General features: G+C 49.9%; 1 protein-coding gene across 1 annotated transcript in view; it reads left to right on the forward strand.

The window, feature by feature from the left end:
• Positions 1-10,470, forward strand: part of BCL11A (BAF chromatin remodeling complex subunit BCL11A) — a 67,152-nt gene that overhangs the window by 54,476 nt on the left and 2,206 nt on the right. Inside the window, 2 exon segments of the mRNA XM_040551430.1 lie at positions 7,410-8,771; positions 8,774-10,470. The exon segment at positions 8,774-10,470 is cut by the window's right edge and continues 2,206 nt beyond it. Coding sequence (XP_040407364.1) covers positions 7,410-8,771; positions 8,774-9,414 — 2,003 coding nt within the window. The 3' untranslated portion in view covers positions 9,415-10,470.

Consider the following 10,470-nt stretch of genomic DNA (forward strand, 5'->3'; position numbering starts at 1 on the left):
TTTTCACAACTCCCCAGTTCCAGGACCTGACATCAGCCCTTTCCATAAACAGCTCAGGCTTCATTTGCAGAACTTCTTTTTTTAAATGCACAACAGTAACAATGCTTCTCAATTCACAGATACCACCATGCCGTTTTCTGGGGAGTTTGGGGACATTGTCCCTTTTTTATGCAGGTTTATTAATCAGGACCATCAAGCTGGCTTCACTTCCCAATTTTGAAATCAGGAGAGTGGCTTTGGCTGAAAGCTGCTGTGCTAAAGCAGTGAAGCAGCCCCGGCTTTCCTTAAACACCACGATGCCAATATACACAGAGATAGCACTGGAAGTGATAAACAGAAGAGATTAGAAAGTACCCTCTAGTACATAAATGCAGCCACTGCTATTATTTATTAGCAGTATTCTAATTATTATGACAACAGCAGCGGCAATGCTGATAATAACAGTGCTAACAGCTACTTATAACCCGTTGATGACGGACCAGGTTAATACCGTGCCTTTTGCAATCTGGAGGACCGGGAGGAAGGATTAGTGCAATAAGGAAAAATCCGTTTGGCTGGTTCGTTTCCCATTCGTACTGATGCTGCTGACTACCAGGAAAAGGTGAGTCACGAGCCAGCGATATTTCTTGCTAAAGGGAGAAGTGGGCTGCTGCAGCCGGGAGTGGACCCACTTATCTCCCGTCCCTGCTGAGCTTCCTGTGTCCCAACGGCTCCACGGCGCTACTTTTCGGTTGAAGGAATTTCAACAGTACGGATTTCCAAAAACGAAAAAAAAAAAAGAAAAAAGAAAAAAGAAAAAAGAAGAGAGATTTGACAGGCCAGATGGAGGAGAACTGAGTCAAGCACAAGTGGTAACAATTAACTCCGTTTTTTCTTCCCCCCTTTAAATACCATAACAACACCAAATTTATCAGTCCAAAAATCAAGCAATCGGTTGACATTAAAGCAGAATAAAGAAGTCCCTGGGTTTGGCTCAGGCTGTCTTCAGTAATTTTTCGTGGCAAGCAGAAGAGAGGGAGGTGCTTGCTGCAGGTGCTCCAGTCGCCGTCAGCTCTCTGCATTTTGATGGCAAAAGGCACCGGCTACGTGCTCGGCAGGCGTGGGTCGCCCATGGGATACCCCTCGGCGTTGCTTGCTGCACTGGGAAAGCACTGGGAAAACTGGGGTGTCCCTGCACAGCCAGCGGGATGCCCCAGGTGAGACACCAGTGGTGTTCATGGTTAGCTTCTTCTCTTGTGGCACGCAGGCCTCTTCCGCGCCTGGGCTATGCAGGTCGCATCAGGAGGATGCTGCCTGCATCGTTTCGGCTTTCCTCTTCCCTAAAGCACCCGTGTGTCCGGAAAGCAGCTTTTCTGGATCCAGCCCTGACTTTTGAGAAATGGAGGAAGCTCTTCCAAAGCACATTGGCACGCGAATGCAGATTATTCCATTACTCACTTGGCAATGGCTGAACTTGGATGCATTGCTCCAGATTTTTTTTCTCTCCCTCCCAGCAGTGGCATCTAGCTGACAGCTTCTCCTCCCAGCTGGTCCCTTCCCCAGCTCCTCGCCTGGCTTCGCTGCTGGTGCTGCGGCCGTGGGGCTCTGCCTAGTGCCCGGGGTGTCGCCTTGCTCAGCCGTGCGCATCCGTGCAAAGCGTGGAGTTTGTTGGGTTGGTCTGTGAGTACAGTGAAGAAGGACCGGCTTTATTTTTTTTATGTTATTTAGAAAAGCCCCTTAATGCTGACAGCAGACATCTCTTCATGTTTTATTGAGTAATTGTGCCAACTGCCCTTAAAGGCACTCAAATGCCAATATCCATTCCAGTCATTTGTTAACATTTTTTCAGATCAGAAGCTAAATCTGTTGCTCATGTGTTCCTGCTAAAATTACTTCTTGGGGGGGCATGGCAGGTAAGAGCTGTTCTGAAAGTTTTTTTTTTAGGCAGGAGCTGATACTCTAGAGGCACTATGTGGTGCCCCAGTGAAGAGTGATGTGGTGTCACTGGCCGTTTGCTGGCTGGGGTGCCAAAGTGAATAAATCTGTAGTCGTGGATGAGTGTTCACTGTGTGGGACCTGTCAGGACTAGTATCAGCCCTATGCTTGTATTTGGTATGGGGCATCTCCATGCAGTTCCCCCAGGGTTGAGCAACAGGGATTTTTTGGTGCAGGATTCGTGCATGGCATCAAGGCATTACCTCCCATGGTTCAGAGGGTTTGTGCGAACCCGCAAAGCACCATGAGCCAGATCCTCAACCCCGACACAGCTGCAAGGAGAAGGGGGAATGGGGCTGCACCACAGCCCTGCCCTGCCCTCGGGGTGCAGTTCCCCAAATCTGAAGAAAATTGTCAGTAAAATTGACTGGGAGGAAAAATGTACACAGGAAAATGTGAATGGTCATTGGAGGCTGTTTTTATTTTGAGCAGGCCAGGGAGGTGCGGGCAACCTTGGCCAAAATCCCACCTCACCCTATTCAGTGGTGAGATGAGAACAGCAACTAGATATTAAAAAAAAATCGATATATGACAACTTAAAAAATGGAAAATAGATAGCAATCAATCGCAGTGAGAAATCACGATGAGTAGAGACCTGATACGGGGAGCCTAAGACAACAAGGAAAACCTGTGCTGGCCCAGCCAGGGAGGATAAGAGAGCTTTGCAGGGTCCTGGAAATACTAGAGCTCCTAGAAGTTGCTCATGGCTGTTTTTAAGTGAAAGAAGCATCAAGGTAGCAGTGTTTTAACCAATATTTTTACTGAAGAGATGGAAAGACGCAGTGTTACGTTTCTGTATCAATAGGCGGGTGATAGTGTTTTTTTTCCAGCTCATTTGCAGACAAGGAGGATTTTATATGAGGTCCAATGGAGATAAATATTTTTAAATTAAAAGGCCCTGACAACTTACCCCCCAGAATCCCTAAATGTTGGCAAGTGATGCTTGTTCTTAATAAAGCTTATGGACTGGGAAAATAGTGTCAATAGGTGTCTGGGGTAACCGGTGGAGCATTAGTAACACCTTGCCTATCTGTTCAGGACAAAATAATTGAAGAGCTGGCATAAGATTCAATTGATAAGAATTAAAGGCTAGAATATAATTCATGCCACTCAACTTAGATTTATGGAATATAGATCTTGTCAAATAAACCTGATTTCATTCTTTGAGATGACACGTTTGGTTGATAAATGCAGATGAAATAGACTTCGCAAAGCGTTCGACTTGGTTCTGCGTGACATGGTGCATGGGGAAAATGAGCACTGTACATACGGATGGGGTGGGCAGCGCGTGGATTAGGAGCCCACCAGCAGATTTTGGGAAGCCAGGGCTCTGCTAGAGAAACCTCGGTGAGAGGGAATGGTCAGCAGGCACCAGCATGAATCGTGGTGGTGGTGAGCATTGTGTTGTGGAGGTGGAAATGGACACGTAACTGCTGCTGATGAGTGTCGTGAGTAAGGCAAAGATGAGTGTACAGGTAAATAGCAGTGGGGTTGTGGGGTGCTCTGGCAGGACTGCCGGGCTGGGTCTGCTGGGTGCTTATGGATATGACCTGGCCACCAACAGGGAATGGGGGCCGGGGTGCGGGACCCCAGGAGGAGGCAGCTCCTGGGGAGTGTTAGCACAGAGATGGCCTCCTCGCAGCATGGTGCTGCTGTGAGGAGGGCGAGGCTGGTCTTCGAGTGAACCCTTGTGTTTGCAAAAGACTGTGTTTGTGTGGAGCTATGGGAAAGCCATGAAAATGACTCAAATTTTGGAAAACGAGGAGGGATAGGAAAGGGCTCAAGCTCTTTCTTTTGGATAAATTGATTTTGAAATGTGCCTTGGTTACTGGGTGCATCCTAGGTATGTGGGGGGTGCATCGTGTACCAAGGGGCTTTTCTATGTATCTCCAGAATACCCAAACAGAAAGGGAAGGAATAGGAGCTGTGGCTAGAGAGATTCAGGTAGACGCCAGAGAGCTGCAGCTGAGTGTGGCGAGTGGTGGAAACCATCTGTGGGTGCTCAGCCTCTCCTTGTCTTCTGATATGGTTTGAATGGCTCTGATCTGGTTTGAGCAGCTGTCTTTGGGATTCCATGCTTCTCCTAAAGGCGGCTGGCGGGGCTGGAGGAGGTTACGCTGTACCCAAAGACCTTGTGGGGGTCAGTGCAGGACATCGAGCCACGTAGCGCAGAAAAGGTCAGAGGATGGCAGCGGATGGTCCCTATGGACCTTGAAGTCCTCGAGTGCAAAGCAGCTGAGGATATGGGCAGGGGTGCTGGTGACCCTCTTTGCATCTAGATCTGGGGGATTCATGTGAGTCTCTTGGAAACTGGTTGAAAGCCCCAGTGGTGTTGCAATGCTGCTTTGGCTAACATGTCCCATTGCGTTGCCCCGGTGGAAGATGAGGCAAGCCATGAAATGAGCCTGGTGGGACCCTCTGCAGCTCTGTCCTTTGCTAGCACAGGACTACTTGATCCCACTGTTGCACTTTCCAAAAGCACCCTGCTGCTTCCTTTCCTCTCTGCCTTTGGGGTCCGCAACTCGCCCACTGGGATGCCTGAATTCTTTCTGGTCCTTGGTGGAGGAGTGTGTGTGAGCGTGGAGGCTGGCCCGTAGCTAGGAGAAACCATCAGATCCGCAGTCTTTGGGTCCATTAACAGCCAGGCCTGCAGCCAGCACTTGGCGAGGTCCACTAGGACCTTCTGGGCACGACAGCCGGGCAGGAGGCCAGGAGCACCCCGAGCTGTTGGTTTGTCGGGATGGCTTGGGCTGCCCATCTCGGCTTAATCCCCGAGGGGAGAGGCGCTCTGGGTTGGGAAGCGCAAACCGCTGGGAGATGCCGTGTTTTCCTGAAGATGGAGCTTCGAGGCGCAGCTACTCCTCTGCCCCCCGCCAGCCCCTCCGCGGACGTCCCTGGGGAAGCGGCCATCTCCAGGAGCACGGCCCGGTGAAGAACAAGGGGCGGTGGGGTGGGATGAAGGGAAGGCAAAGCTCCTCAAAACCCCCGCTTCGATGCCCCCATCACTCCTTGCTGGTAATGAGCGGATGATTGCCGTAATTCTTACTGTTTGGCAAGGCTGCATTAGACTGGAACGTATCTCTAGGTGGTGATATGGTCAGTCAATAGCCTTCGTAATTAATCAAGCACTAATAGACAAATTAGAAATTGTGTCTCTTCAGAGCAGGAGGTGGAGGCAGATAGCTGGTGGATTTAACCATTTCGCTGCTTTATTTTATCGCCTGCTTTTACGTTGCTCCCTTGAAGATGGTAGGTCACTTAAGATTAGGGAAGTTTTGTGCATAAACATTATGTTATATTTAAATTATTATCTTGATTACCAAACACGGATGGTGAATTCAAAACTTGTTTTTCAGGAAAGCAAATGAAGAATAGTATTACATTTTACACTCCACTAAATCAATGTAGCCCTAATTTTGCCATGCAGGAAATCAATTCTAGTCTTTATAACGGTCGAAGATGTTATGAACAAAGTAATTTTGCAAATTATGGCAAGTAACACATTTATTGATGACTGTAGTTTAGGAATTTAGAATTTGTGAGCACTGTAATATAATAAGGCTGTACTGGCAGGAGCTGAGTGAAATACAGATTATATGGTGAAACTGTAATGCATCATTTGCTATTAGTGGACTGGTAATAATTACCAGTTTCAAAGCAGCTTTTTCCATGTAATCTTTAGTCTCAGTCGTAACAGCCCTTCTCATTGACATTATGATTACACTAGCTGCCCTTATGATCTAGAATATCTAGTTGATGGGAATACTAAAATGCGATAGTGAGCACTGTATGTTGTATCCTCATTATAAGATAAAATGCTATTTTCTCTGACCTAATACATAAAATAGAGAGGCGAGGTAGCATTACATTGTTAGCGCACCACAGCCCCGGCGCGTGGCTTGTAGCATGTTGTTAAAAACTTCCACTTCATTATGGCAAAGCAAGATGAAATTTTCACATTTCAGATTTTTTCCGAGCTCACAAATGAGCAGAGGAATGTGAAAGCCCAATTGAATTTTGCTCTAATTTCAACAGATTTAAGTATTTATCTGCACTCCCATGCCTGGTACATAGTGAGTGCTGCAATGCATTTTATTCAAACGCTGGCTTCAGTTGAAGGACGAGACGTTAAATATTATTCCAAGAGCTTTTAAAGCGACTAAAGTGTTAAACGCCTGCTATAGATGGTTGGGTCGCTTTTTACTCACTCAATTCAGATTGTCAGGCCAAATGTATAATAATAGAAGAACGGGGAGGCAGCGAGGGAGGCTGCGATGGGTCGCTATAGCCGGCGCTGCGGGCTGCCTGCCTGTCATATTCCCAAATCGTTATTCAGCTCATTGTATAATGAAAACACCCAGATGAAGCTTTTCTTCTTCTCCTTTCAAGTGAGATAGAAAACAAGACGGTTGCGGATAAAATTATGTTTTCTTTCCAAATCTGCCCCCCCCCCCCCTTTTTTTTTTTTTTTTTTTTTTTTTTTTTTTTTTTACATTTTCCTTTTCTTCATATTGGGCAATTATGCAAAACCTAATTTGGCGAACTTGCATGTCATCTTACGCAGAGACCTACCTACAGTGGTTTGTCTGGAGCCAGGGCACCCCCCTGGGCACAGCTTGCTTGGGAAGACTGAGATATTTTTATTATTCAGCAAACCTCAGGAGTGTTGTTGGTGTTTTTTTTTTTTTTTTTTTTTTTTTTTTTTTTTTTTTTTTTTGTTTGTTTTTTTTTAAATCACTACAATAGCAACTCTACAGAACTGCTAGGCAGGACTGGAAATTAATTTCTGTACTTGCCTTAGCTGTAGTTGCAGGTTACTGGCATTTAGCAAAAAAAGCATACGGGGATGAAGTGACTAACGCACAAAACTGCCAGAATCGATAGAAAAATGCACTCACCTTCGCCGTGCTCCCCACTACTCTTCCTGTGCATACGGCCCTCAGAAAGTTATTCATTTCTGTTGTTTTGCCGTGCATCGGAGGGGGCTGCCATTATTAGCCGGCTTTTTGTTTGGTTATTTATTAGTCAGTTGCTCTTTTATAATGTCCGTGTTATCTCCCAAAATAAATTATCACGAAACAGAGTTCTCTCGCTCCTTGCCAAAGCGCCATTCACCGTTCCCAGCCTCTTTTCAGTGCGAGAGAGACGTGGCGGCTGCGGCGGGGCGGCCGGCCAGGCTCCCTGGCTGCGCTCCAGCCCTTTCCCCGCCTGGTCTGCCTCTTTCCGCACCATTCTTGCTTCCCGTCCCTCTCCCTGTCCCTTTCTGATTTTGGTTTCGCAGGTGGGGAGCAGGGCAGAGCCTCCCTCAGCCCCGCACGTGTCCCTTTGCCCCTTCGGCCGTAGCCTTAAGCAGAAGGAGAGCTTAGGCGTGGAGGCGAGCTCTCAGTCACCGGTGGGCGATTAAACATTTACGCTGCTGTTGTGTTGTTTTGCAGGTAAAGACGAGCCCAGCAGCTACACGTGCACGACTTGTAAACAGCCTTTCAACAGCGCCTGGTTCCTCTTGCAGCACGCACAGAACACGCACGGCTTACGGATCTACCTAGAAAGCGAGCACGGCAGCCCCCTGACGCCACGGGTTGGTATCCCATCAGGACTAGGTGCAGAGTGCCCTTCCCAGCCACCTCTCCACGGGATTCACATTGCAGACAATAACCCTTTTAACCTGCTCAGAATACCTGGCTCGGTCTCGAGAGAGGCGTCGGGGCTGGGAGAAGGGCGATTCCCACCCACGCCGCCCCTCTTTAGCCCTCCCCCGAGGCACCATTTGGATCCGCATCGCATAGAGCGCCTGGGTGCGGAAGAAATGGCTCTGGCCACCCATCACCCTAGTGCCTTCGACAGGGTGCTGCGACTGAACCCCATGGCAATGGAGCCGCCCGCTATGGATTTCTCCCGGCGGCTGCGGGAGCTGGCCGGCAACACCTCCAGCCCGCCCTTGTCCCCGAGCCGGCCCAGCCCTATGCAAAGGCTGCTGCAGCCCTTCCAGCCCGGCAGCAAGCCCCCGTTCCTGGCCACGCCGCCCCTTCCTCCTCTGCAGTCCGCTCCTCCTCCCTCCCAGCCGCCCATGAAGTCCAAGTCGTGCGAGTTCTGCGGGAAGACCTTCAAGTTCCAGAGCAACTTGGTGGTCCACCGCCGGAGCCACACCGGGGAGAAGCCCTACAAGTGCAACCTCTGCGACCACGCCTGCACGCAGGCCAGCAAGCTGAAGCGCCACATGAAGACACACATGCACAAGTCGTCCCCCATGACAGTGAAGTCGGATGATGGGCTCTCCACCGCCAGCTCCCCTGAACCAGGCACCAGCGACCTGGTTGGCAGTGCCAGCAGCGCCCTCAAGTCGGTGGTGGCCAAGTTCAAGAGCGAGAATGACCCCAACATGATCCCCGAGAACGGGGATGAGGAGGAGGAGGAGGAGGAGGAGGAAGAGGAGGAGGAGGAGGAGGAAGAGGAGGAGGACTTGAACGAGAATGAGAGGCCAGACTACGGCTTCGGGATGAACCTGGAGGCGGCCCGCCATCATGAGAACAACTCCAGGGCTGGCGAGGAGAGCCGGTCGATGCCGGACGTCATGCAAGGTATGGTCCTCAGCTCCATGCAGCACTTCAGTGAGGCCTTCCACCAGGTGCTGGGGGAGAAGCACAAACGAGGCCATCTGTCCGAGGCCGAGGTGCACAGGGACACTTGCGACGAAGACTCGGTGGCCGGCGAGTCCGACCGCATCGACGACGGGGCAGTCAACGGCCGGGGCTGCTCCCCGGGGGAGTCTGCCTCAGGCGGCTTGTCCAAAAAGCTGCTGCTGGTAGCCCCAGCTCCCTGAGCCCCTTCTCCAAACGCATCAAGCTGGAGAAGGAGTTCGACCTGCCTGCCGCCGCCATGCCCAACACCGAAAACGTTTACTCCCAGTGGCTGGCCGGCTACGCTGCCTCGCGGCAGCTGAAGGACCCCTTCCTCAGCTTCGGTGACTCCCGACAATCGCCCTTCGCCTCCTCCTCCGAGCACTCGTCAGAGAACGGCAGCCTGCGCTTCTCCACGCCGCCGGGCGAGCTGGATGGCGGCATCTCGGGCCGCAGCGGCACGGGAAGCGGAGGGAGCACCCCGCATATTAGTGGCCCGGGCCCTGGGAGGCCCAGCTCAAAAGAGGGCAGACGCAGCGACACTTGTGAGTACTGTGGGAAAGTCTTCAAGAACTGTAGTAATCTCACTGTCCACAGACGGAGCCACACGGGCGAGCGGCCCTATAAGTGTGAGCTTTGCAACTACGCCTGCGCCCAGAGTAGCAAGCTCACCCGGCACATGAAAACACATGGTCAGGTGGGAAAGGACGTTTACAAATGCGAGATTTGTAAGATGCCTTTTAGCGTGTACAGTACCCTGGAGAAACACATGAAAAAATGGCACAGTGATCGAGTCTTGAATAATGAGATAAAAACTGAATAGAGGTATATTAATACTCCCCATCCCCGCCCCATCTCCCTGTAGAGGTTTTCTAGTCCCTCGTGATTAAACTAATGGAAGCTAAGGATATTCAGAAAGTGCTTGTCACCAGCACACCTGTTTATTTTCTTTTTGTTCTCACCGTTTGAATGCATGATCTGTATCGGGGCAATACTATTGCATTTTACGCAAACTTTGAGCCTTTCTCTTGTGCAATAATTTACATGTTGTGTATGTTGGTTTTTTTATTTTGAATTAGACAGCATGTATGGTATGTTATGGCTATTTTTTAAATTGTCCCTGATTAGTTGCTGAGCAAACACGTCGCTGTTTCCAGTTCCGTTCAGAAAAAAAAAAAAAAAAAGAAAAAAAAAAGAGGAAAAGAGAAAAGCGAAACAAAACAAAAACGAGAGCAAACAAAACCGACCATGCTGCATACATCCTATAATACATATCATGTACAGTTTTGTTTTGTAACGTGCGAAGGAAAACGCGCTTTGGGTAACCCTCTACGGACAGGACCGATAGCACTGAAGAAGCGTTGCGTTAGCTAGATTTCTGTCTTAAAAGAATAAACGTACCGATTGGACAAAGAGTACCGATTAGGAAAAGGCCTTTAATTGAAGCTCAGCCCTCCGCCACCGGTAACCGAGAGGTAAATTCCTATTCTCATTTGGTTTAAAACGCGAAATCTGAGTGCCTTGGATCTCTTGCAAGCGATGCTGACGGCTCCTTTCTGCTCCCTCTGAACCCGTAGCTCGCCTCGGCGCCGTGCCCATGCCGCCGGCGCGCCAGCCCCATCGCGCCCGCGCAGCACCGGCGCCTGAGGAGCCGGAGGAGAGAGAAACCGCGGGGAAGAAAAGGACGCAGTCCCCCACGTCCCAGCTAATCGCCATTCTCCCCTCTGCTCGCTTTCTCCCAAACCCAACCCATCACGCCGGTATAAAAACCGTCTCGCTCCTGGAGAGAGCTTAAAAGAGATAGGACCTTTCCCCCTGCCCCAAACTTCTGTCCCCCCCATACCGATGATTAAATAGAATGTGAAATGCGCAGAGGCCC

The sequence above is a fragment of the Cygnus olor genome, chromosome 3 (assembly GCF_009769625.2).
Source record: "Cygnus olor isolate bCygOlo1 chromosome 3, bCygOlo1.pri.v2, whole genome shotgun sequence".
Taxonomy (NCBI): domain Eukaryota; kingdom Metazoa; phylum Chordata; class Aves; order Anseriformes; family Anatidae; genus Cygnus; species Cygnus olor.